Genomic DNA, 26,615 nt, shown 5'->3' on the forward strand with positions numbered 1-26,615 from the left:
CAACAATGTAAAATATGATTTTTTGCCATTTTTCAAGTGGTCTTAAACTTTTGATCAGGACTGTATATATATCTTTTAAAGAATAGGGATACATTAACAAGAAATAAAAAAGGAAGGAAGAAAAGGTAGGAAGGAAAAGTAGAAAAAAAAGAAAGAATGGAGGGGAGAAAAGAAAAGAAAAAAAGAAGAGGAAGAAAAAATTTAAAAGAAAATAGATAACGTTAAAGTTTATCTAGACTTAAAACTTTTGTGTTCAATATAATAAGGATATGAGGAAAGTAAAGGAAATTAATTGTATCTATATTTAAAATGTTTTATTAATAGAATAGGTATAAGGAATGAAAAGAAAGAAAGAAAGAAAGAAAGAAAGAAAGAAAGAAAGAAAGAAATAAAGAAAGAAAGAAAGAAGGAAAGGAACATGGAAAGGAACAAGGAAAGAAAGGAACAAGGAAAGAAAGGAACATGGAAAGGAACAAGGAAAGAAAGGAACAAGGAAAGGAACAAGGAAAGAAAGGAACAAGGAAAGGAAGAAAGAAAGAAAGAAAGAAAGAAAGAAAGAAAGAAAGAAAGAAAGAAAGAAAGAAAGAAAGAAAGAAAGAAAGAAAGAAAGAAAGAAAGAAAGAAAGAAAGAGAAAGAAAGAAAGAAAGAAAGAAAGGAACAAGGAAAGGAAGAAAGAAAGAAAGAAAGAAAGAAAGAAAGAAAGAAAGAAAGAAAGAAAGAAAGAAAGAAAGAAAGAAAGAAAGAAAGAAAGAAAGAAAGAGAAAGAAAGAAAGAAAGAAAGAAAGAAAGGAACAAGGAAAGGAACATGGAAAGGAACAAGGAAAGAAAGGAACAAGGAAAGGAACAAGGAAAGAAAGGAACAAGGAAAAGAACAAGGAAAGGAACAAGGAAAGAAAGGAACAAGGAAAGGAACAAGGAAAGGAACAAGGAAAGGAACAAGGAAAGAAAGGAACAAGGAAAGGAACAAGGAAAGGAACAAGGAAAGGAACAAGGAAAGAAAGGAACAAGGAAAGGAAGAAAGAAAGAAAGGAACAAGGAAAGGAACAAGGAAAGAAAGGAACAAGGAAAGAAAGGAACAAGGAAAGGAACAAGGAAAGGAACAAGGAAAGAAAGGAACAAGGAAAGGAAGAAAGAAAGAAAGGAACAAGGAAAGGAAGAAAGAAAGAAAGAAAGGAACAAGGAAAGGAACAAGGAAAGGAACAAGGAAAGAAAGGAACAAGGAAAGGAACAAGGAAAGAAAGAAACAAGGAAAGGAAGAAAGAAAGAAAGAAAGAAAGAAAGAAAGAAAGAAAGAAAGAAAGAAAGAAAGAAAGAAAGAAAAAAAAAATCTAAAAAATGGATGAAGGTGATGTTTAATAAAACAGGGATACATAAACAAGAAAGAAAAAAAAATAAGGAAGCAAGGAAAGGAAAGGAAAAGGGGAGGGAAGGGAGGGGAAGGAAAGGAAGTTTATCTATATTTAAAACTTTTATTAGTAGGAGAAGAAAGGAAGGAATCAAGGAAGGAAAGGAACAAGGAAATAAAAAACAAAGAAAATTGATGAAAAGAGAGAAAGAAATAAAAAAATAAGGAAGCAAGGAAAGGAAATTAATGAGAGGGAAGGGAATTAAGTTTGTCTATAATTGGGTTTCATTATTATTCAAGGATCTGTTCCGGGGATAAACTTTTACAAGACAGGAAGTCTCGGAAAATCTGCAAAATGGGAGCAGACAATAGAAATGCTGAGAGAGGTTCTACCATTCCCTTACTTAAAGTGTATCTCTAAGCAAAACCGTTTTCTTTTAGTTTTGGGTAGAGTAGGGAAGGGAGTAGGGAAGGGTTAGATCCTCTCATGTAATTGGTGCCAGTGTCCATATTGGGGGGATTCACTATCTGTTTGTACTGATGACCATTGTCCCGGAGAAAGAAGAGAAATCCAACATTTTAGAGTTGCTTCTCATGTAATGGAAATAGATAAAAAAAAAGAAGTTTGAAATCCAGCCTGGGTCATATCGCTGACTGATGCAGCCACCATATCTAATAATAATAACACATTTATTTACATAGTTTACCCATGAGGCATTGCAGTACTTACTGTTGCTCGCTGTCTGTAAAATGAAGGTCTAACTTCAGTTGGAAATCCACTTCGCTGAGAGCATCTTCTACCTGAGAAACAGAACCAAGACAAATGGATGCATTCCATAAGGTAGTGCAAAAGTAAGGATTTTTTATTCATTAATAAAAACAAAAAGATTTAATATATGAGTTTAAAAATGTCTAACCAATAAAAATATAAATTATGAAATTACTTCAAAATCCATACAGTAACCCTTTAAAAAGTATTCTGCTCTTACTGGCAAAGTGAAATACATATACATATATACATATATATATATATATATATATATATATATATATATATATATATATATATATATATATATATATATATATATATATATATATATACACACACACAGTATCTCACACCCCTCACATTTTTGTAAATATTTTCTTCTATGTTTTCATGTGACAACACTAAATAAATGACACTTTGCTACAATGTTGTGTAGTGATTGTACAGCTTGTATAACATTTTAAATTTGCTGTCCCCTCAAAATAACTCAACACACAGCCATTAATGTCTAAACCGCTGGCAACAAACGTGAGTACACCCCTAAGTGAAAAATGTCCAAATTGGGCCCAATTAGCCATTTTTCCTCCCTGGTGTCATGTGACTCGTTAGTGTTACAAGGTCTCAGGACGGTGTGAATGGGGAGCAGGTGTGTTAAATTTGGTGTTATCGCTCTCACTCTCTCATACTGGTCACTGGAAGTTCAACATGGCACCTCATGGCAAAGAACTCTCTGAGGATCTGAAAAAAAGAATTGTAAGATGACCTAGGCTATAAGAAGATTCCCAATACCCCAAAACTGAGCTGCAGCACGGAGACCAAAAAGATACAGTGGTTTAACAGGACAGGTTCCACTCAGAAAAGGCCTCGCCATGGTCAACCAAAGAAGTTGAGGTCACATGCTCAGCTTCATATCCAGAGGTTGTCTTTGGGAACTAGACATATGAGTGCTGCCAGCATTGCTGCAGAGGTTGAAGGGGTGGGGTGTGTCAGACTATCAGTTCTCAGACCATACGTCACACACTGCATCAAATTGGTCTGCATGGCTGTTTTCCCAGAAGAAAGAATCTTCTAGAGATGATGCACAAGAAAGCCCACAAACAGTTTACTGAAGACAAGCAGACCAAGGACATGGATTACTGGAACCATGTCCTGTGGTCTGATGAGACCAAGATAAACTTATTTGGTTCAGATGGTGACAAGCGTGTGTGGCGACAACCAGGTGAGGAGTACAAAGACAAGTGTGTCTTGCCCAGGGCCGCCATCAGGGGGGTACAGGCAGTACACCTGTAAGGGGCCCCGGATGGCAACCCCCCTTTTTTTTTGTTTAATTTTTATAAATGATGATATATATATATTTTTTATTATTAAAGGGCACAGAGGTCCCCAGGGCCCCGGATGACAACCCCCCTTTTTTTATATAAAAAAATATTATTTTTTTATATTTTTTTAATTATATATATATATATATATATATATATATATATATATATATATATATATATATATATATATATATATATATATATATATATATATATAATTAAATGGCCCTTTTTATTTCTTTTTTTTATATATGTATTTTTTTTATTAAAGGTCCCTCAGGGCCCCCGGATGGCAACCCCCCTTTTTTTTATTTATTTTTTATACATTTTTATTTTTTTATATATATTTTTTTCAAAATATTGACACTTTGGGCCTAATTTGGACATTTTTCACTTAGGGGTGTACTCACTTTTGTTGCCAGCGGTTTAGACATTAATGGCTGTGTGTTGAGTTATTTTGAGGGGACAGCAAATGTACACTGTTATACAAGCTGTACACTCACTACTTTACATTGTAGCAAAGTGTCATTTCTTCAGTGTTGTCACATGAAAAGATGGAAGAAAAACTTTACAGAAATGTGAGGGGTGTACTTACTTTTGTGAGATACTGTGTGTATGTGTGTTCCAGACCTTAGTGAATGTGGTGACTTACTAAAGAATACCCAATCATGTGCAAGGAAAATAAAAAAATGGGGTTGATTTACTAAAACTGGAGAGCGTAAAATCTGGTGCAGTTCCTCATAGAAACCAATCAGCTTCCAGGTTTTATTGTCAAAGCTTCATTGAACAAGCTGAAGTTAGAAGCTGATTGGCTACTGTGCACAGCTGCCCCAGATTTTGCACTCTTTAGTTTTAGTAAATCATCTCTGGCAAAGCAAACAGCATATTCGCCTTAAATCTAAGGTCCAAACAAAAAGTGAACCTCCGCTTTCCGGAACCCTCCCCCCCTCCGGTGTCATATTTGTCAACTTTCAGGGTGGGGGGGGGGGTGCAGATACCTGTATAATACAGGTATTTGTACCCAGTTCCGTGCATAGATTTGCGGGTCCCCCCCCCCCCCCGCTGTCTTCTGGGAAACACACAGGCCTCAGAACACAGCGGGGACCAGTTAGAACGCAGAAGACGACAGGGGTCTGCTTCTGCTTCAGGTGCTGCCGCTAAGTGTTTCCTACAGCCACTATTATTACTACTATTCAGGACTTTCATGGACATTAGGGGCCAGATTCACAGTCGAGATACGACGGAGTATCTCAGATACTCCGTCGTATCTCTCAGAGTATCTATGCGACTCATAGAATCAATTACGCATATCCCTAAGATCCGACAGGTGTAATTGTAATCTTAGGATGCAGTACCGCGGCCGCCGCTGGGGGGATTTCGCGTCGTAAACCAGCGTTGGGTATGCAAATTAGGAGTTACGGCGATCCACAACGGTTTTTCGCGTTCGCTACGTCGCTGCTAGTCTAGTTTCCCCTCGCAATTTTAGTCGTTATTTGACCTGCCCTAACTTTACACCGTAATTGTATTGCTTTCTTAAGTATGGCCGTCGTTCCCGCGTCGAAATTTAAAAATTAACGTCGTTTGCGTAACACGTCCGGGAATACGGAAGTACGCTACGCACGTCGCCGATCGCAAAAATGACGTCAGTTCGCGCAAAGCACGGCAGGAATTTCGAAACGGAGCATGCGCAGTAGGTCCGGCGCGGGAGCGCGCCTAATTTAAATTGTACCCGCCCATTCGATTTGGACCGCCTTGCGCCGGACCTATTTACGATACACCGCCGCAAGTTTCCAGGTAAGTGCTTTGTGGATCGGGCACTAAAACTGAAAACTTGCGGTGGTGTAACGTAAACGGCTTACGTTACACGGGCGCAATTGTACGTGAATCTGGCTCTAGGTTCTTTATATGGACTTGATTTGATTAACAGATTATTTTATATACCTCATTTAGTATTGGATGCTCTACTGGATCATGCGCCACATACCATTGTTTGCACCAGTTAGAACGCGCAGCGCGACTCACACATGCACAGTAGTAGGGTGACCACGTGTCCCGGTTTGCCCGGGATCGTCCTGTAATTTTAATTTTTGTCCCATGTCCCGGGAGCCTTCAATCCGGACAATAGAGTATCAATAGAGTATCCGGACAATAGAGTATCCCGGAGTCCCCCTGTCTATCCCACGGTCCCCCTGTCTATCCCTCTGTCCATCCCAGGGTCCCCCTGTCCACCCCACGGTCCCCCTGTCTATCCCACAGTCCCCCTGTCCATCCCACGGTCCCTCTGTCCATCCCACTGTCCCTCTGTCCACTCCACGGTCCCTCTGTCCACTCCATGGTCCCCCTGTCCATCCCACGGTCCCCCTGTCCATCCCACGGTCCCCCTGCCCTCCATCCCACGGTCCCCCTGTCCTCCATCCCACGGTCTCCCTGTCCTCCATCCCACGGTCCCCCTGTCCTCCATCCCACGGTCCCCCTGTCCATCCCACGGTCCCTCTGTCCATCCCACGGTCCCCCTGTCAACCCCACGGTCCACCCCACGGTCCCCCTGTCCACCCCACAGTCCCCCTGTCCATCCCACAGTCCCCCTGTCCATCCCACGGTCCCTCTGTCCATCCCACGGTCCCCCTGTCAACCCCACGGTCCACCCCACGGTCCCCCTGTCCACCCCACAGTCCCCCTGTCCATCCCACGGTCCCCCTGTCCACTCTGAGGCCCCCACTGACCACTCTGCAGCCCCCCATCCACCCCACTGCCTCCCCCTGTGCATCCCGCTGGTGTGGGGTCCTTACATCTTTCGAAGTGCCCCACCACCAAGGTGGTGTAGCAGTGGATAACAGACTATCAGGACATGGTATTGCACTCCTGCTTTTCCTCCTCTCTCCACTAACTACCCCCCACCATACACTCCGCACTCCTCTCCTTTACATATTACTCACCACCATACACTCTGCATCCCCTATTTAACATTACCACATTCTGCACTATATAAGTCATCTCAGACTCTCTTTAACAACACCCCCTGTAAGCCAATATTTAGCGCAATTTAAGACATGTCCATTGTTCACCACAACGCGCTTTGCTCTCCATATTGTTGTTCTTCTTGATGCCTAGGGCCCACTTTTGATCTTGCACACAGGCCCACTGATTTTATATGCCCCTGCCCCAAAAATCTGCAAAATATGTAAAAAATCTTCTTTTTTTGGGGGGTGTGTCCCCGAATGGCAGTTTGGAAATGTGGTCACCCTACACAGTAGGGATCCGGGAAGTGAAGCCGCAATGCTTAACTTCCTGATTCCCTCGCCGAGGATGGCGGCGGGGGCAGCCGAGAGCCGAGCGATTGATCGTCTTTGGCTGCTGACATCACGGGCACCCTGGACAGGTAAGTGTCCATTTATTAAAAGTCAGCAGCTGCAGTATTTGTAGCTGCTGGCTTTTATTATTTTTATTTTAGGCGGACCTCCGCTTTAAGTAAATTATCCCTAATGACAAATGTCCATTGACCGAAGCTCAACTTTATGGTGGAACTTTTTTAATATATAACTTTATAATTAAAAAACAATACTTAATACTTAATGCCTTTAAATTGAATTACTGCATAGTGTCAATTGTTACTCATATAAGTAATACTATACACAATAGTGACACCAAGTACAAACCCGTTCTCCATCCAGAAAAAGGTGGGCTTTGAACAACATGACATCATTAATATCGATATCTTCATTCCTATAGAGGATTTGTAAGATCCGACTGTACACGATATTATCATACACACATGGAGAATACGTTCCAGGGTCATCTGTAACAGAAAGAGAAATTAAATATATTATTTTTCTTTGTAACATTACCCAAACCCCTTCAACTCTTGCAGCTGTTTTTTTTGTATTTACAGACTTACTGCTGTGGCAATAATAATTGTCAATACATGACATTAAAAGCTACTTCTTAGCCTGCCAGAATATTTTTTTTGTACATTAAAGTGGATGTAAACCCAACATTTTTTTTTGTTTTTTGATGTCACAATGTAGAGTATAAGATTTCCTATCATCTGTGTGTCAGGGCTCCATTCCCGGCTCCATTGAGCTCCCGCGCATGCGCGGGGCGACTGGGCACTGGCGCACGTCCGGGCGCAATATGTGCGCGCGCATGCGCACGCGCATGCGCGGTACAGCGGCGCGCCGTGTGCGTGGACGCGCGCACGAGCGTGCACGTGACAGCTCTGTGGCCAATCAGAGGACTGACTCTCCTATTTAAACTGGCCTCATCCCTTGAACAAGTTGCTGGCTTGTCTTCAGCTCCTAAGTGTTTACCTGTTGCCATACCTGCCTGTTTTGACCCGGAATTCTTGACGACTCTCCTCTCACCTGGAACCTCTGACCCTTTGGCTAACGTGACCTGGATTGCTGTTGTCTCCTGCCCCTTGACCTTGGCTTGCTCTCACGGACTCCCTCTGAACTCTCCTGCTCTTGACCCTCGGCCTGTGACTCGGATTTACCTTTGCTTCCTGTGGACCCTACCGGACTTACCTACCAGTTCCTGCCTGACCAACGCTTGTCTCCAGTCTTCGGCACCTGCCCTGCTTCTGTCAGCTGCACCAAGTCGGCCTACCAGCTCCCGGCGCCGGTGCCTCCTTGTGCCATCCCTCCTCTGTCCCAACTCCAGGGAGTGGTCTGCACAGGGTCGCAAAGGTGAGCCGCCCTCAGCATCTCGGTCTCGGTGAGTACAGGTTTTGACAGTACAAGCCAGCCAGATGTCTGAGACCGACAGGGCGCGCTCACCCTTTGAGACGCTGTGCCAACAGGTCTCCGCCTTAACAGAGGCAGTCCAGAAGCTTCAGGAAGGCTACCTCCAGATTGATGGCCGCCTACAACTGGCCGGTTCCCCAGGTCCATCCGCTGCAGCCCTAGCCTCTTCACCCGGACCTTCTGCTGCCCAAGCTCCTGCGGGCCCTGCCATGATGGGGAGTAATCCCGAACCTCGGGTCTCCATGCCCGAGCGATTCTCAGGTGACCGCCGGAAATACCGGGCTTTCAAGAATGCCTGTTCTCTTTATCTGGCCTTACAACCCAGAACTTTTGTGACCGAAGCTGTTAAGGTTGGATTCGTAATCTCTCTCCTTTCTGATGAGCCTCAAGCATGGGCACACTCCTTAATGGAACAACGCAGTCCAATACTTGACTCTATTGACACCTTCTTCACCCACATGGGGAAATTATATGACGATCCTCTACGTGCAGCCACAGCAGAGGGTACTCTGCACAGCTTGAATCAAGGGAGACGGCCGGTGGAAGACTACACCGCCGAATTTAGAAAGTGGTCTGCTGACACAGGCTGGAATGAGTTGGCCCTCAGGTACCAATACCGCCAGGGCCTCTCTGAGAGCCTAAAGGATGAGCTCGCAAGGTCGGCACCCCCTGCCTCTCTGGAGGATTTAATCCAAACCGCCACTCAGCTGGATAGGCGCCTTCGAGAACGTCGTTCAGAGAGGTTCCAGTCCAACCGGCCTAATTGGGTTCCACCAAGATATGCTCCAGTACCTCCGCCTCACCCAGCTCCACCAAACACCTCATTACCCGAACCAGAGCCGATGCAGCTTGGTATAGTACGGGCCCCTCTGACTCCAGAAGAGAGACTCCGGAGGCGTCAATCTAACCTCTGTCTGTACTGCGGAGCCGCCGGACACTTTTTGCGCACCTGCCCAGTAAGACCTTGTAAGTCGAAACCTCCATCTGCTATCAATTTCCCTGTTACCAGTTTGCCTCAGACTTATGTTATCCTCTTTCTTTCCCTACAGCTCCCGGAAGGGGCAACACGTCTGCCGGCGATAATTGATTCCGGGGCCTGCAGCTGCTTCTTGGACTCATCCTTGGCCCAAAAGCTGCGTATCCCCTGCCGTACCAAGGATTTTCAGCTGCAAGTCCATCTGGCTGACGGCTCTCTCCCCCGTTCCGGATTGATTACCCAGGAAACCCTTCCTCTTTGTGCCATCTCAGATTCTGGGCACCGGGAGTTCCTCTGTTTGGACTTGATTCCGTCCCCCATGTTCCCTATCATTCTGGGTCTCCCTTGGCTACAAGTTCATCTGCCCTGCATTGATTGGCTCAAGAAAGAAGTCAGCTTTTCTTCCATCTACTGTTCCCAGCACTGCCTTGCACCCGTTCCAGTCTCCTGCTCCACGTTAGCTACTCCACCTAAAGACCTACAGCATGTTCCTTCAGCCTACCTAGACTTCAAGGATGTCTTTGACAAAAAACAAGCCGATTGTCTCCCACCACATCGGTCATATGACTGCCCCATCGACCTCTTGCCCGGATCGGAAATTCCCTTTGGGCGCATATTCCCCTTGTCAGAGACTGAGTTGAAGGCCCTCAAGGCCTATATTGAAGAAAATTTAAGAAAGAAGTTCATCCGTCCCTCCTCCTCGCCAGCGGGGGCGGGGATCTTCTTTGTCGAGAAAAAAGATGGATCGCTTAGACCCTGCATTGATTATAGGGAGTTAAACAAAATTACCATCAAGAACCGATACCCGCTGCCTCTAATCCCCGAGCTCTTTCAAAGGTTCCGATCAGCTCAGGTTTTTTCTAAATTGGACCTCCGGGGCGCCTACAATTTGGTCCGAATAAGGGCAGGAGATGAGTGGAAGACTGCGTTCAGGTCCAGATTCGGGCACTTCGAGTATCTGGTCATGCCCTTTGGGCTCTGTAATGCGCCCGCCACCTTCCAGCATCTAGTCAATGACATTTTTCGACAATTTTTAGATGACTTCCTCGTAGTCTACTTAGACGATATTCTCATCTTTTCAGCCACAAAAGAACTACATCGGCAACATGTCAGGCAGGTTCTCACCATCTTGAGACAACACAGGCTTTATCTCAAATCAGAAAAATGCGAGTTCGAAAAGACATCAGTGCAATTTTTAGGATTCATCATTTCTGTGAATGGGGTAGCCATGGATCCCCAGAAAATCAGTGCTATTCAGGAGTGGGCACCTCCAACAGACAAAAAGGGCGTTCAGCGCTTCATTGGCTTCGCCAATTTTTATAGACGATTCATCATCGGTTTTTCATCAATTGTTTCTCCCATCACCAAGTTGACCCGCCAGGGGTACCGCTTTCAGTGGCCACAAGAGGCTCAGGAGGCCTTTATCAAACTCAAAGCAGCCTTTACCTCGGCACCTGTACTTTGTCATCCGGATTCTACGCTACCTTTTGTTCTAGAAGTGGACGCCTCGGAATCTGCTACAGGCGCTATTCTTTCCCAGAGACAGGGACCGAAGTCGCTTCTCCACCCAGTAGCCTACGCCTCTCGGAAACTAAGTCCTCCTGAGCGCAATTACGACGTAGGTGATAGAGAACTACTGGCCATAAAATTTGCGTTGGAGGAGTGGAGGTACCTGCTGGAGGGGGCAGCGCATCCCATTATCATTTTCACGGACCACAGGAACCTGGAATACTTACGGTCTGCAAAACGCCTTAGGCCTAGACAAGCCCGTTGGGCTCTTTTTTTTGTTCGCTTCAATTTCCATATTACCTATCGTCCTGGCGCAAAAAATGGAAAAGCTGATGCCCTCTCCAGGATGTTTCCGGAGACGCCCGATACTTCCGAGCCCAGCACTATCCTGTCACCTCAAAATTTTTTGCTTCTCCCTCAAACAGATTTGTTGACTGCTCTAAAGACTGCATGCCAACGGTGCCCTGATCATGAGGTTTCCTCCTTGGAGAAAAAGGACGACCTGTTGTGGTCTCGTGGGAAGATTTTTGTTCCAACAGAGGCAAGACAATTAATCCTCAGCACCTTCCATGATCGTAAATTGGCTGGCCATTTTGGTGCTCGTAAAACTTCCGAACTGATCTCTCGATCCTTCAGGTGGCCTAAATGGAGGTCCGACTGCAAGGATTATGTCTCTTCCTGCATTCGCTGCCAGCGGAGTAAGGGGCCAAACACGAAGACCTGGGGGCTGCTGAAACCCCTTCCTATCCCAGAACGGCCCTGGATTGACATCTCCATGGACTTTATTGTCGACCTGCCTCCTTCAGCCGGGTTTACCACGATCCTAGTCGTGGTGGACCGTCTGTCCAAGATGGCGCATTTTTTGCCCATGGTGGGCACGCCCTCCGCGGCAGACACAGCCAAAATCTTTTTTAAAGAAATTATCAAGCTGCATGGAGTGCCCAAAAGCATAGTATCTGACAGAGGTACTCAATTTACATCCAAATTTTGGAAGGAACTTTGCAGAGCTTTGGAAGTGGAGATCTGTCTGTCCTCGGCCTATCACCCTCAAAGTAATGGCCAGACAGAGCGCACTAATCAAACGCTAGAACAGTATCTACGATGCTTTTGCTCAGTCTCCCAAGACGATTGGTCCTCCTTGTTATCTACAGCCGAATTCGCTTACAATAATTCCATACATTCTTCTACAAACCAAACCCCGTTCTGGGCTAACTTCGGTTTCCACCCTTCCTTTTTGCCGGACTCCATCCCGGAAACATCTGTGCCAGCGGTCCAGGAACGTGTGACCTGCATCCAGCAAAACTTTCAGAAGTTACAGGAAAGCATGCAGCAAGCTCAGCAGGACTATAAGAGGTTCCATGACAAGGGGAGGAAGGATTGCCCTGTCTTCAAAGTGGGTGAGAAGGTCTGGCTATCCGCCATCAACCTCAAGTTACCTATTCCCTCTCGGAAGCTGGGTCCGAGGTTCATCGGGCCATTTGAGATCAGGCGAGAAATCAACCCAGTAGCTTTTGAGTTGGCTTTACCCAGGTCCTACAAGATCCATCCTGTGTTTCACGCCTCCCTGCTTAAGCCCGTGGTGTCTGACCCCTTCAACGGTAGAGAAGAACTGTTGCCACCACCAGTGGAGATTGAGGGGGAAAAGGAATTTGAGGTGGAAGCCATCTTGAATTGTAGGAAGAGAGGAAGACAATTACAATACCTCATCAAATGGAAGGGGTATCCCCCTGAAGACAACTCCTGGGAGCCTTCCCGAAATATCCATGCCCCTCGCCTGATTCGGGCCTTTCATGCGGAGCACCCTGAGGTGATGGACAGTTTGGGCGTCCGGAGTCCGCCCCTTGGGAGGGGGCACTGTCAGGGCTCCATTCCCGGCTCCATTGAGCTCCCGCGCATGCGCGGGGCGACTGGGCACTGGCGCACGTCCGGGCGCAATATGTGCGCGCACATGCGCACGCGCATGCGCGGTACAGCGGCGCGCCGTGTGCGTTGACGCGTGCACGAGCGTGCACGTGACAGCTCTGTGGCCAATCAGAGGACTGACTCTCCTATTTAAACTGGCCTCATCCCTTGAACAAGTTGCTGGCTTGTCTTCAGCTCCTAAGTGTTTACCTGTTGCCATACCTGCCTGTTTTGACCCGGAATTCTTGACGACTCTCCTCTCACCTGGAACCTCTGACCCTTTGGCTAACGTGACCTGGATTGCTGTTGTCTCCTGCCCCTTGACCTTGGCTTGCTCTCACGGACTCCCTCTGAACTCTCCTGCTCTTGACCCTCGGCCTGTGACTCGGATTTACCTTTGCTTCCTGTGGACCCTACCGGACTTACCTACCAGTTCCTGCCTGACCAACGCTTGTCTCCAGTCTTCGGCACCTGCCCTGCTTCTGTCAGCTGCACCAAGTCGGCCTACCAGCTCCCGGCGCCGGTGCCTCCTTGTGCCGTCCCTCCTCTGTCCCAACTCCAGGGAGTGGTCTGCACAGGGTCGCAAAGGTGAGCCGCCCTCAGCATCTCGGTCTCGGTGAGTACAGGTTCTGACACTGTGCCCAGTCTTGCCACACAGAGTTAATCCAGCTCTGAGCAATCCTCTTTTATTGTTCAGTGAAAATTAACAGACTTCCAGATAAAAACCTGTCTAAATAACAAGTCCTTTCCTCTCTCCTTGCTTTGAGTGACAGGTTATTTACATATCTAGCTTGGACATGTTTATCATATGTTATGTTATGTTTATCATAATATGAGGTGATCCACAGTTCATTGTATATTACCAGGATGTGTTATGTGGGAGAGGGGTGGATTTCTCACTTTTTATACTGTGGATCACCTCATATTATGATAAACATAACATAACATATGATAAATATGTCCAAGCTAGATATGTAAATAACCTGTCACTCAAAGCAAGGAGAGAGGAAAGGACTATTAGCCAGATTCAGAGAGGTTTACGCCGGCGTATCAGTAGATACGCCGTCTTAACTCTGAATCTGCGCCGTCGTACATTTAAGTGTATTCTCAAATTGAGATACACTTAAATGTAGCTAAGATACGACCTCCTACGCCGTCGTATCTTAGCTGACTATTTACGCCGGCCGCTAGGGGCGTGTACGCTGATTTATGCCTAGAATGCGTAAATCAGCGAGATATGCCTATTCACGAACATACGCTTGCCCGTCGCAGTAAAGGTACGCCGTTTACGTAAGGCGTTTTCAGGCGTAAAGTTAGTCCACCAAAAAGCTGGCCCAGCCAATGTTAAGTATGGACGTCGGACCCGCGTCGAATTTTGAAATTTTTACGTCGTTTGCGTAAGTCGTCCGTGAATGGGACGTCTGCGTCATTTACGTTCACGTCGAAACCAATGAGTCTTTGCGCCGTAATTTGGAGCATGCGCACTGGGATACGTTCACGGACGGCGCACGCGCCGTTCGTTCAAAACGTAATTTACATAAAACACGCCCACCTCTTCACAATTTGAATTATGCGCGCTTACGCCGGGACATTTAGGCTACGCCGCCGTAACTTAGGACGCAAGTGCTTTGTGAATACAGCACGTGCCTCTCTAACTTACGGCGGCGTAGCGTATATGAGATACGCTACGCCTGCCTAACGTTAGGAACGTCTACCTGAATCCAGCTATTTGTATTTAGACAGGGTGTTATCTGGAAGTCTGTTAATTTTCACTGAACAATAAAAGAGGATTGCTCAGAGCTGGATTAACTCTGTGTGGCAAGACTGGGCACAGATGATAGGAAATCTTATACTCTACATTTTTGGGTTTACATCCTCTTTAAGTCTTGCAAGCACAGTTCAGTGTACAATTATAGCATGCCATGGATGCCGAGATAATAGAGTTCCCGTGCATGTGTTGAAATGATATCATCCCTGGCTGGCTAATCAAGATGGCTGAAGACTCTGGACCCAGAAGAGGACTGGGAGAAGATGTCAGCTTGTTATGGAGCTATGAGGGGGAGCATGGGTTATTACATCACTTTAGTGGGGCACTTTGCAAAATTAGTGTGCCATAATATGCAATGCTGAGCAAACTTGTACATTATGGCAAAAGTTCTGGAGGACCATTATAATCAAAGTACTGGTAGTTGTAAACCCGTGTAACACTGTGTATTGTTACTGTAATGCAGATCTTTATTTTGACCACAAGATGGCAGTGTTCAGCCACTCTGTCCATTATAAGTTCAAATACAGGAGTGCAGAAGACACTGGGACTTTTATGCTGAAAGCAACATTTGTCCTACAGTTTAGCTGAGGTCAAAACTACACAGCCAAGGAGCAATTGCCAGGGGATGGGAGCATATAAAAGGAAAAAGCTTGGGAACACAGGGAAAAAAAGAGAGATGCTTTGTTACTGGAAGGATGTGTGGAGGAGAGCTGTGTGGAGCCATATGGACCCGGACTGTACTAGGTTGGGAACATATTGTAGCTTACACATTTCAAGGGCTGTGCCGTCTGATGAAGAGGGCACAGCCCTTAAAATGCGTAAGCTGCGCTCCTATAGATGGATACGAATCTAGTGTTGGAACTGGACTGGATAGTGATACATGCACTTTATTCTATACTTTCGTGAGTACATTGGAATTTGTTATATTAATTAAAGGGACACTAAAGGTTTCCGTTAAAAAAACAAACAAAAAAAAACAAACATGTTATACTTACCTCCACTGTGCAGCTCGTTTTGCACAGAGTGGCCCCGATCCTCGTCTTCTGGGGGCCCTCGGCGGCTGTCTTGGCTCCTCCACACAATAATTAACCCCCTTCATGGGAGTTCTCTCCCATGGGGGTTAGTTCTTGTGGGTGCGCTCCCATGATACAGCCGGCGACTATAGCCGCTGACTGTACCACTCGGCCATGCACCCCCCCGCCGCGCCATTGGATGTCATTGACAGCAGCGCGAGCCAATAGCTGAGCTGCTATCAATCCATCCAATCTAGCCAATAAACGGCCAGACTGAGTGGAGAAGAGGACGTCGGGGGCGAGCACAGCAGGTGAATGGGCTCAAGTAAGTAAAACGGGGGCTGGGGAGGCCGTCATTGCCAGTTTTTCTTTTCACCTTTGGATGCAGTAAGGTGAAAAAAAACGAACCTTTACAACCCCTTTAAAGGTCTTATGGCAGTGCACTAGGCCAGTGTGCCTTCTTCTTTTTGCTTTTGTTTTAGATCGGCTTTCCCCGATCTGAGGTATGCAGCAAGGCTTAAGTGAGGTCTAGGCTCCCTGCGGCGACTGTATCATATCTGGTTCCACAATTGAGAAGAGGAGCAGTTTCTGGACCACCAGTAGAGGAGAGGGGGTGCATGTAGAACTGCTGCACAGAGACTTTTGCTCTGGTATAGAGTGTAACAGCCCAGCTCTGCAGTTCATGACCCAGCCCAGTAACTAAACTGGTGCAGATTATTTCCTTTCACAGAAATAAGCCAAAATGGGAAGTTCTGCTATTTTGCATCCCCCCTCAGCTGCCACAGTTGCCACCTTTTGGGGGAGGGGGATCAGGTACTTGGTTTTGACAGGTACCCGTTACCACTTCTGTTCAGATAGCCACAGGGATCTGAGCAGAAGTTGGGCCACCCTCTTTCCCTCCTCAGCCTTCTGGGACACATCACAGGTCCAAGAAGACTGCGGGACCGTTTACAAATTGCAGTGCAGCTCATGCATTCACAGTAGTAAAGGCTTCATAGCCGGTTTCCCTTATTTAAATTGCCAGCACCTGGCCTCAAGGTCAATTGAAGAATCAGCTTGGGTGAGGACATCACTGGATCCCTAAACAGGTGAATGTCCTTATATTAAAAGTCAGCAGCTATCGTATTTGTAGCTGCTGACTTTCAATATTTTAAGGGGGAAACTGGAGCCCGGCTTGCTCCTGACCTCTCTTGTCTCCATTTCCGGCTCTGACCGCTGGCTTTTTCTAATGACTCTGCTGCTGTCTGATCACCCATATACGACCCCTGACTTTTTCTTCTGTCTTTGTTGCTGCCCGATCACCATGTATGACCCCAGCTTGTTCCTGATTTTGCTTTCTGCCTCTGTTCCTGACTGACCTTCCATGCATGGCTACTGGCCTAGCTCCTGACCCTGTTTTGTGTATCTCCCGGCTGTCACCTGGTACTTCTGAGGGATACCTGCCCTGCAGTATCCTGCTCGTTCTGCTGCTACCTGGTGAACATCATCTCAGCTCTTTAGGCTGCATTCACACCTGAGCGTAGCGTTTTGCTGCGTTTTTTACCGCGATTTTGTACAGGTCTAGGGTCACCAATGTAAAACGCCCAAATACGCTCAATTCGAGCGACAAAAAAGGGTCCAGAACTTGTTTGGGCTTCAGGCATTCAGCGTCAGGCGTTTTGTAGTGGAGATGTGAACCATCTCCATAGAGAATAATGTATTTTTTCCCCTCTAGCGTTTTGGGGCGTCGCGCTTCAGGCGACAAAACGCTCAGGTGTGAATGCAGCCTTAGTCTACTAGAGTTGGAAACCTGTACTTCTTTGGGCATATCATCTCCTGTTATCACCTTCATGAGTGCTCTGCACTTAGCTGCAAAGGGAGCCCTCTCAGCACCGGTCTCTGACCAAGTACATGACATTCACCCACCAATACCAATGATGGGGCATTGTTTACCTCCACTGACATTGGGACATTTTCAACTCACACTGACCAGAGTCCACTATCAGAACTGTTGTGAGGAAGCCTATAGGACCAAGGAATAATAAAACATACCCTAGACCAGCCATTCTCAACCAGGATTCCATAAAACTCTTGGATTCCATAAAACTCTTGGATTCCATAAAACACTTGGGTTCCTCCAGAGGTTGATGGGGGTTCCTTGAACTGTGTCTAATTGACCCCCCATCTGATGGTATCTGCATAGTTCTGGGGTCAACACCAGTTGGCAAAGCCAGCTGCATGACACCAATGCTCTTTTTAGATGTCTGTAAGGGTGGCCTTCTGATCACAATTCTAAGGGAGGCAAAGTGAGCTCTCTCAGCACTCTGGCCTCTGACCACGTACATGACATTTGCCCACTAATACCAATGATGGGGCATTGTTTACCTCCACAGACATTGGGACATTTTCAACTCACACTGACCAGAGTCCACTACCAGAACTGTTGAGAGGAAGCCTATAGGACCAAGGAATAATAAAACATCCCCTAGACCAGCCATTCTCAACCAGGATTCCATAAAACTCAAGGGTTCCTCCAGAGGTTGCTAGGGGTTCCTCGAACTTTGACTGATTGACCTCCCATCTGATAGTACCTGAAGCCTCGTACACACGACCGAGGAACTCGACGGGCGAAACACATCGTTTTCCTTGTCGAGTTCCTTGTTAGGCTGTCGAGGAACTCGACAAGCCAATTTTCTCCACTCCCGTCAAGGAAATGGAGAACTTGCTCTCTTTTTGGCTCGTCGAGTTTCTCGACAGTTTCCTCGTCGAAAATGTACACACAACCGGTTTCCTCGGCAAAAAAATATCTCCCAGCAAGTTTCTTGCTGGTTTTTGCCGAGAAACTCGGTCGTGTGTACGAGGCCTGAGTAGTTCTGGGGTCAATGCCAATTGGCAAAGTCAACGGCATGACACCGATGCTCTTTTTAGATGTCTGTAAGGGTGACATTCTGATCACAATTCTAAGGGAGGCATTCTTCCTACTGATCACCAATGTAGCATTTTTTATTACTGACCAACAATGAATTTGTTTTAGCACGTGTTCCCTGAGACATAAAAATAAGGGAGAAAGGTTTTCCTAGACTAAGCAAGCATTACATCCTGAGCATACAAAGAACATTATATATTTTTTATGTATTTTTAGGTTGACTGAAATTCAGCTTTAAATAATGGGCAGGGTTGGTTTTTAGGTTTTTGGAACTTATTCACCATTAATGGCTCAAGGACCGCCACATGCAGATTTACGTTGACAGAATGGTACGTACAGGCAAATGGGCGTACAGGTATGTCCCCTTTAATTTGCCGCCATGTGGTCGTGCGAGCGCCGACGACCCTGTCGCGAGCTCCGTGACAGTGCCGGAGGACTTGCGGACTCGGTGTCCCTTGATCGTGTCACGGAGCTGAAGAACGGGGGGATGTCAGTGTAAACACAACATCTCCCCGTTCTTTCTAGTGACATGTCACTGATCGAATGATCGGGAGCTGTGATCAGTGACGTGTCACTCGTAGCAGTTAGAATCACTCCCTAGGACACACTTAACACCTTCAGCACCCCCTACAGGTTAACCCCTTCACTGCCGGTGTCATTTTCACAGTAATCAGTGCATTTTTATAGCACTGATTGCTGTAAAAATGACAATGGTCCCAAAAGTGTCTGATGTGTCCGCCATAATGTCGCATTCACGATATAAAAATCGCTGATCCATTACTAGTAAAAAAAAAAAAATATTAATAAAAATGGCATAAAACTATCCCCTATTTTGTAGACGCTATGGGCCAGATTCACAGAAAAAGTACGCCGGAGTATCTGCTGATACTCCGGCCTACTTTCCAAATTTCCCGCATCGTATCTTAATTTGTGATTCACAAACAAGATACGACGGCATTTGGCTAAGATCCCACAGGCGTACGCCTTCGTACGCCTTCGGATCTTAGGATGCAATACTTTGGCCGCCGCTGGGTGGAATTTGCGTCGTTTTCCAGCGTTGGGTATGCAAATAAGCTTTTACGGCGATCCACGAAGGTACGCGCGTTCGTTACGTCGTTGCTAGTCGGTTTTTCCCGTCGCAAAGTTATGGCTGCTATTGAGGTGGTGTAACAATAGACAGCCCATGTTAAAGTATGGCCGTCGTTCCCGCGTCGAATTTCAATTTTTTTATTTTTTTGCGTAAGACGTCCGTGAATACGAAACGACGTATCGCACGTCGCCGTTTAAAACATTACGTCGGGGCGACGTCATTTCGCGCAAAGCACGGCGGGAAATTTTCGCACGGAGCATGCGCAGAACGTTCGGCGCGGGAGCGCGCCTAATTTAAATGGTACACGCCCCATTTGAATTAGGCGGGCTTGCGCCAGACGCCTTTACGTTACACCGCCGTAAGTTTACACGCAAGTGCTTGGTGAATCAGGCGCTTGCGCTGAAAACTTACGGCGGTGTATAGACGATACGTTACGCCGCCGCAAGTATATGTGAATCTGGCCCTATAACTTTTGCGCAAACCAATCAATAAACGCTTTTTGCGTTTTTTTTTTTACCAAAAATACGTGGAAGAATACGTATCGGCCTAAACTGAGGAAAACCATTTTTTTTATATATTTTTTTGGGGGATATTTATTATAGCAAAAAGTAAAAAATATTGCATTTTTTTCAAAATTCTCGCTCTATTTTTGTTTATAACGCAAAAAATAAAAACTGCAGAGGTGATCAAGTACCACCAAAAGAAAGCTCTATTTGTGGGGAAAAAAGGATGTGAATTTTCGTTTGGGAGCCACGTCGCACGACAGCGCAATTGTCAGATAAAGCGACGCCGCGAAGAATAACAAAAATGCCCAAATGATCCGGGGCTGAAGTGGTTAAAGTCCTCTAAAGTACCGCAACAAACCCAAAACTGTTTTAGACATCACAGTGACCAGAATCTAGTCCTTGGCCGTGCAAAGGTCCATTAGGACACTTCTGAATATTAAGGCGATGAGCTGGAAACTGCTGAACATCGGCATTTGTCTCAGAAGAATTGCGGGTTATATACCGAGCAATTGAACACGGTATTGGCCAACATGAAGCAAATGTGTAGTTCATTTCATTTCACAGTCAGCGAGACAAGGGAAGCGCTTTGCAACTTGGTTTTCTGATTGCTCGAGTGAAGCCTAAACTGATTAAATCTCACCCTCACACATTGATAATCTTCCATCAGTTCCTGGCCGCCATCCAGCAGCTCCATAAACATATTGCCATCATTGAGAGTGTGCACTTTATTTAACGAACGTTTTATGAAGCAATCCTTAGAGAAACCAATTGTGGGAGTAGGACTTCTTGTTTGTCTCTTTCTACATCAACAACCTATTTCCTAATGAGAAAAAAATCCTGATTCAGAATATGCTAATACCCTACATTAATGAAAAGCAGAGAGATTTTAAGAATACTGATGTTGCCGATTCCTTGGCAAAATGTCGGCAAAATTAGCTTCTTATTTCACTATATTTTTTGCCTATTCAAAATGTACTTAAAAAAACGTGTAAGAAAACCTAATTGATAGCCTGGTCGTTTGGGTACTCACTGTGGTCGTTTAAGTGTCCTTTGCTTGTGGCGCCTCTGTGTCGTGGTTGCTTCCCCACCCTTCTCCCCCCCCCCCCCAAGTGTTTCCTTTCATATGGGGGAATAGGGTCCTTGGTGGTAAGTCCCTCTGCTTTTTGGTGGATTGGGTTAACAAGGGTATTCCTGTTATTTGTATTGCTGACTTAATTTTTTTTTGTTATTTCTATTTCTACATTTGTATAACTTTCTTGCTTATCTGTGGTTGACGCATACATCCCCTGATGAAGCCTTTAGGCTCCATGCACACTAAGGCTGCATTCACACCTGAGCGTCGGTCGTTCGGTGTTTTTTTTGGCGTTTTTTTCCGCCGTTTTGTCGCGCGTATTCATGCTTATTTGCACGTTTGCATACAGCATTGTCCGACGTTTTTGTACTTCAACGTTTTTTATTTTAGCCAATAGGAAAAATTATCATCTTTTCATCACTTGTTGCTATGTTGGTAGATTTTTTTAATCTTCTGCATGGGCGACAAGTTCTATTGATTAAAGCGACGAAACGCCCGTAGCAAACGCCCGTTGTCGCGCAAGTCGCTTGAATCGAGCGTTTCCATTACTTTCTATGGGAAATGGAAACGCTCAAATACGACCAAAACCGCACGATACGCGCAACAAAAAAAGGTCCGGGACTTGTTTGAGCTTCGCGCGACAGGCGTTCGGCGTTCAGGTGTGAACAGTCACCATAGCAAATAATGTTATTTCATCCCTCTGGCGTTTGTGAGCGTAGTGCTTCAGGCGTAAAAACGCCTAGGTGTGAATGGAGCCTGAAGCTAAAAAAAGCTATAAAAAACCGCCAGTAGCTTTGCAGGGAGCCTTACAACGTTAAGTTTTCAGAGACAGCGTACAGGATACAGGAGATGGTCAGATACTGCGGAAAGGATACAGGAGATGGCCAGAGACTGTGCGGACATTTGAAGATATTTGTAGACATTCCAATCAGCAATCAGATCAAAGCTCGTTGCTGAAGTAGACTCTGGGCTAGATTCAGGTAGCTGCGCTTTATCTTACGGCGGCGCAGCGTATCGTATATACGCTACGCCGCCGCAACTTACAGGAGCAAGTGCAGTATTCACAAAGCACTTGCTCCGTAAGTTGCGGCGGCGTAGCGTAAATGGGGCTGGCGTAAGCGCGCGGAATTCAAATGTGGAAGGGCGGGCGTGTTTTATGTAAATCCATGATGACCTGACGTGATTGACGTTTTGTACGAACGGCGCATGCACCGTCCGTGTACATATCCCAGTGTGCATTGCTCCCGAGTACGCCGTAACGACGTATTGGTTTCGACGTGAACGTAAATTACGTCCAGCCCTATTCGCGAACGACTTACGGAAACAACGTAAAAAATTCTCATTTCGAAGCGGGAACGACGTCCATACTTAAAGGGTCACTAAAGGAAAATTTTTTTTTAGCTGAAATGACTGTTTACAGGGCATAGAGACATAATAGTTAACTGATTCCTTTTAAAAATGATTAAAAATGGATAAAAAAACAATCATATAATGTGCCTGCAGTGTAGTTTCGTTTTTGCTGTTGTTTGCTGGTTCTCTGATGTACAGAGAGCCACTAGAGGGCAGTCAGCCAATAGAGAGCAGTGATACTTTGTCTAAAACTCCTCAGCACCAATCCAGTTTCGTTTTACACACACCTCCTTGATTAGTGACCACCGTGAGAAATCTCCCAGTACTGTGGTTATCAGGAAACAGGCAACCAGGAAGTGTCCAGAACAGAGAGGATTTACAGCAACATCAAAGCAAAAACTAACACTGAGGACATGAAACCAGGACTGCAGCAAGGTAAAGGAAGCTATTTAGCTAAAAAAAAAAATTCCTTTAGTGACCCTTTAACATTGGCTGCGCCACCTAATAGCAGGAGCAACCTTACGTCGAACAAGCCTAACGTAAACAACGTAAATAATTTGCGCCGCCCGTACGTACGTTTGTGAATCGGCGTATCTAGGTAATTTGCATATTCTACGCCGAAAACAACGGAAGCGCCCCTAGCGGGCCAACGTAATATTGCACACAATTATACGCCACCGCATTCAAGTTACGTCGGCGGAGGAAGCCTATTTTTGGAGCGTATCTGCCTTTGAGAATCGGCGTAACGATACGCCGGCGCAGATTTGAAATTACGGAGGCGTATCTGGAGATACGCCGCCGTAATAGCTACTTGAATCCACCCCTCTGTGCCTTATCCCTGTGCTCTTCCATGTAACAGAGATGTGCGTCACAACGGCGCACAAAACTGTACTCACTTGTATACTGTATGTAGGTAAGGGTGAAGGGGATTTTAGAGCAGGCCAAGTTATAAAATATCCTTCTACAAGGCACCACACTTACCTTCAGTTTAAAGGTAATGAGATTTAATCAAACAAGATATAAACCTTTTAATTACTAGTTTTCTTTCTCCTTACCTGTTTGTCTCATAAGGGTTGCCGTCACTTTGTGTGGTGTCCTAGATGACACTTTTAACGAAGCCCTTACGTGATAGTACCTAAAAGAGAAAAAATAGAAGACATTTAGAATGGTCACACTAAAACCTAACTCCAGCCAAAACTTTTTCATTTTTATAAGGAGGACCTTGCAGCCCCCCCCCCCCCCCTCCCGTTTAAAAATCACCTTGTGTTAGTAGTCTCAAAAAGTGCTTTCCATGAAGTTAGAACTCACCCGATCTTCCTCCCGTGATGCCCAAGCATTATGATGTCACATTTTTTACGGCGAGATCCTGGGGAATACAGAGCAGCAGAAATCTCATGATAAGATGCTCGTGTGATGGACTGGAACATGTTCTTATGAGATTTCACCTGCTCTGCATTCCCCGGGAATCTCCCAGGAGGGACAGTGATGTCATAGTGAGCAATGCAGAATACAGGTGTAAGGTAAGTATAAATACAACCTCTTTTCTTTACAGGTACATTTGGACTCACTCATTTTAAAGGGGTAGGGGCCCTGAATATTACATGTAGATCTTGCTTTCTACGGTCTGTAGATCTTGCTTTCTAAGGTCTGCTTTAAGTGGAAGGCAAGTCAAACCCTAACTAAGCTTAAAGTGATACTAAAGTCTTGTATTTGGGGGTACAAAATAATTGACATGTTATACTTACCTGCTCTGTGCAGTGGATTTGCACAGAGCAGCCCAGATCCTCCTCTTCTTGGGTCCCTCTCTGTCGTACCTGGCCCCTCCCTTCTATTGAGTGCCCCCACAGCAAGCATCATGCTATGGAGGCACCCGAGCAGAGTCACAGCTCTGTGTGTCAATTCAGACACACAGTTCAGCCCCACCCCCTCTCTCTCATTGGCTAACTGATTTTGATTGACAGCAGTGGGAGCCAATGGCGCCACTGCTGTCTCAGCCAATGAGGAGGGAGAGTCCCGGACGGCCAAGGCACTCGTTCACATTTCTGGTTCAAGATGGGGCTCAGGTAAGTATTAGGGGGGCTGCTGCATACATAAGGTTTTTTATATTAATCCCTTAGCGCCTGACCGTACGCACATATGTGGTCTCGGCTTTAAGGGGATATACCAGGGTGATGCCCGCAGCTGCAGGCTGCCCCGTACACACAATCGGTTTTCCTGTTGGAAAAAGTCTGATGAGAGCTTTTGGTTGAGAATCCCGGCCGTGTATATGCCCCATCAGACTTTTTTCCGACAGGAAAACTGCTGGAAAAAGAGAGCAGGGACTCTTTTTTTTTCATCAGGAAAAAAACTGATTGGAATTTCTGATCGTGTGTACAAATCCGACGTGCGAAATTCCTACGCATGCTCGGAAACAATTCGACGCATGCTTAGAAGCATTGAACTTAATTTTCTTGGCTTGTCGTAGTGTTGTACGTCACAGCGTTCTTGACAGTCAAAAGTTCACCGAACTTTTGTGTGACCGTGTGTATGCAAGGCAGGCATGGGAGGAATTCCCGTCGGAAAAAAGTTGGATGTTTTTTCCGACGGGAATTCCGCTCATGTGTACAGGTGTACACATGTGTACAGGGCATAAGCCTTTTGTACCCTGTAAGGGAAAGATCTCTATACCGACCTATTCTGAAGTCACTTTGGTCCAGTCACATGATCTCTCCAGCGCCGGCTTCAGTAAAGAGGAGAGACTGCTGATGAAGGCTGCAGAGTCTGGGCAATGACGTCACCCATAGGCTTACCATGAGCCATCCGTTGTTGGCTTTCCCTCTTCTGCACTGAAGCCAGCACTGGGAATCGATCATGTGACCAGACCGGAGCGACTTCAGAATAGGTCGGTATAGAGATCTTTCCCATCACAGGGTAGATAGCATAGCCATAGAATAGGGGCAGGAGTAGATTTAAAAGGGTTGTAAACATATTTGTTTCGAACGTTACCAATCTCGATTGTCCGTTCTGACTTGTTGGCCTTCCAGAATAAGCTTTTGTCTTTTATCTGGGGTGATAAGAGGCCCAGGGTGAATAAGCACACACTATTTACCCCTAAGAGGAGGGGTGGACTGGGTGCCCCAGATCTGCAAAAATATTATTACGAGGCACAACTGGCTAAACTAGCCAGATTTCACTCTGCCAAGCCCCATCCTATATGGATGCGGATGGAGGAATTTTCATGCACGGGTAGGCCGATATCACACCTTTTATGGTTATCGCCTAGAGACCGGCCCCCAATTCTGTGCCCGGCATTGTCCTCGTCCCTGGGTATTTGGGATAGGTTAAGGAAATCATACAAGTTTTCTTCCCAACATACTCCATTAGCCCCGATTGTTGGAAATTCGGATTTCACCCCCAAAACTTTTGTTTGGTGGACCAACAAAGGGCTACTACGGATAGCTGATCTGTGTAACCATAAGGGTATATTGACAAGACAAGTTTTAATTGAGAAATACCAAATGCCGCCCTCTGAGTTTTTCCGATCCTGCACTTCTTGGGGACTTTGTCGCGAGATTCTGACATGGCTACTAGGTCCTCGATGGAGTACCTGTGTCAGAGCTTCGATAAAATCCGAGGGCATATCTCTGAAATGTATACTATCTTGACTAACTCTGCCGTCAAATTGACTTATATGGTAAAATGGGAGGCAGACCTTCGGGAGACAATTGATTTGGATGAATGGCATGCTATAGCTCAAGGGGTCTCAAAGTCCATAATCAATACATCAATTATTGAAGCTAACTATAAAGTGTTCCTGCGATGGTATATGGTTCCAGCCAGGCTGGCATCATATGTACCGGCAGCATCCCCTCTGTGTTTCCGCGGATGCGGACAGCAAGGAACCATGTACCATGTGTGGTGGCAGTGCCCCAAGGTACGGCGTTATTGGATCAGAGTATACAATTTCATTTACTCTCTTACCCAGGTCAATCTAGTGAAATCCCTGAGACAGGATCTGCTGGGTAGTGAGATAGAGACGGCATCAAAATCTCAGAGGCGTCTTATATCATTCATATTTATTTCAGCCAAGATTATTATTGCAAAATCCTGGAAGAGGGCGGCTTTACCATTCGTGCATCTTAAGAACAAGCTTTCCTGGATTATGCTAAACGAACGTATGTCTGCACTATTGCAAGATAAAATGCAAATGTTTGATAAAGTTTGGAACCCCTGGGTGAAATACCTGACAGGGGATCCAAGATACTGAGTAGGGCTGTCTCGGGATGGTGGGTGTTGGAGCACGGGGTCACTTTCTACTTCCTCTATTCTCTTTCTTTTCTCTTATCTTCTTTCCCCCCCCCCT

General features: G+C 45.8%; 1 protein-coding gene across 1 annotated transcript in view; it reads right to left on the reverse strand.

Moving 5' to 3' along the window:
* The window catches only part of FAM135B (family with sequence similarity 135 member B), a 134,886-nt gene that overhangs the window by 103,161 nt on the left and 5,110 nt on the right, over positions 1-26,615 (reverse strand). Inside the window, exons 2-4 of the mRNA XM_040355006.1 lie at positions 23,329-23,408; positions 7,097-7,236; positions 2,077-2,147 (exon numbers count right to left, since the gene is read on the reverse strand). Coding sequence (XP_040210940.1) covers positions 2,077-2,147; positions 7,097-7,236; positions 23,329-23,408 — 291 coding nt within the window. The remainder of the gene's footprint in view (positions 1-2,076; positions 2,148-7,096; positions 7,237-23,328; positions 23,409-26,615) is intronic.

This window comes from Rana temporaria, chromosome 5, assembly GCF_905171775.1.
Source record: "Rana temporaria chromosome 5, aRanTem1.1, whole genome shotgun sequence".
Classification (NCBI taxonomy): domain Eukaryota; kingdom Metazoa; phylum Chordata; class Amphibia; order Anura; family Ranidae; genus Rana; species Rana temporaria.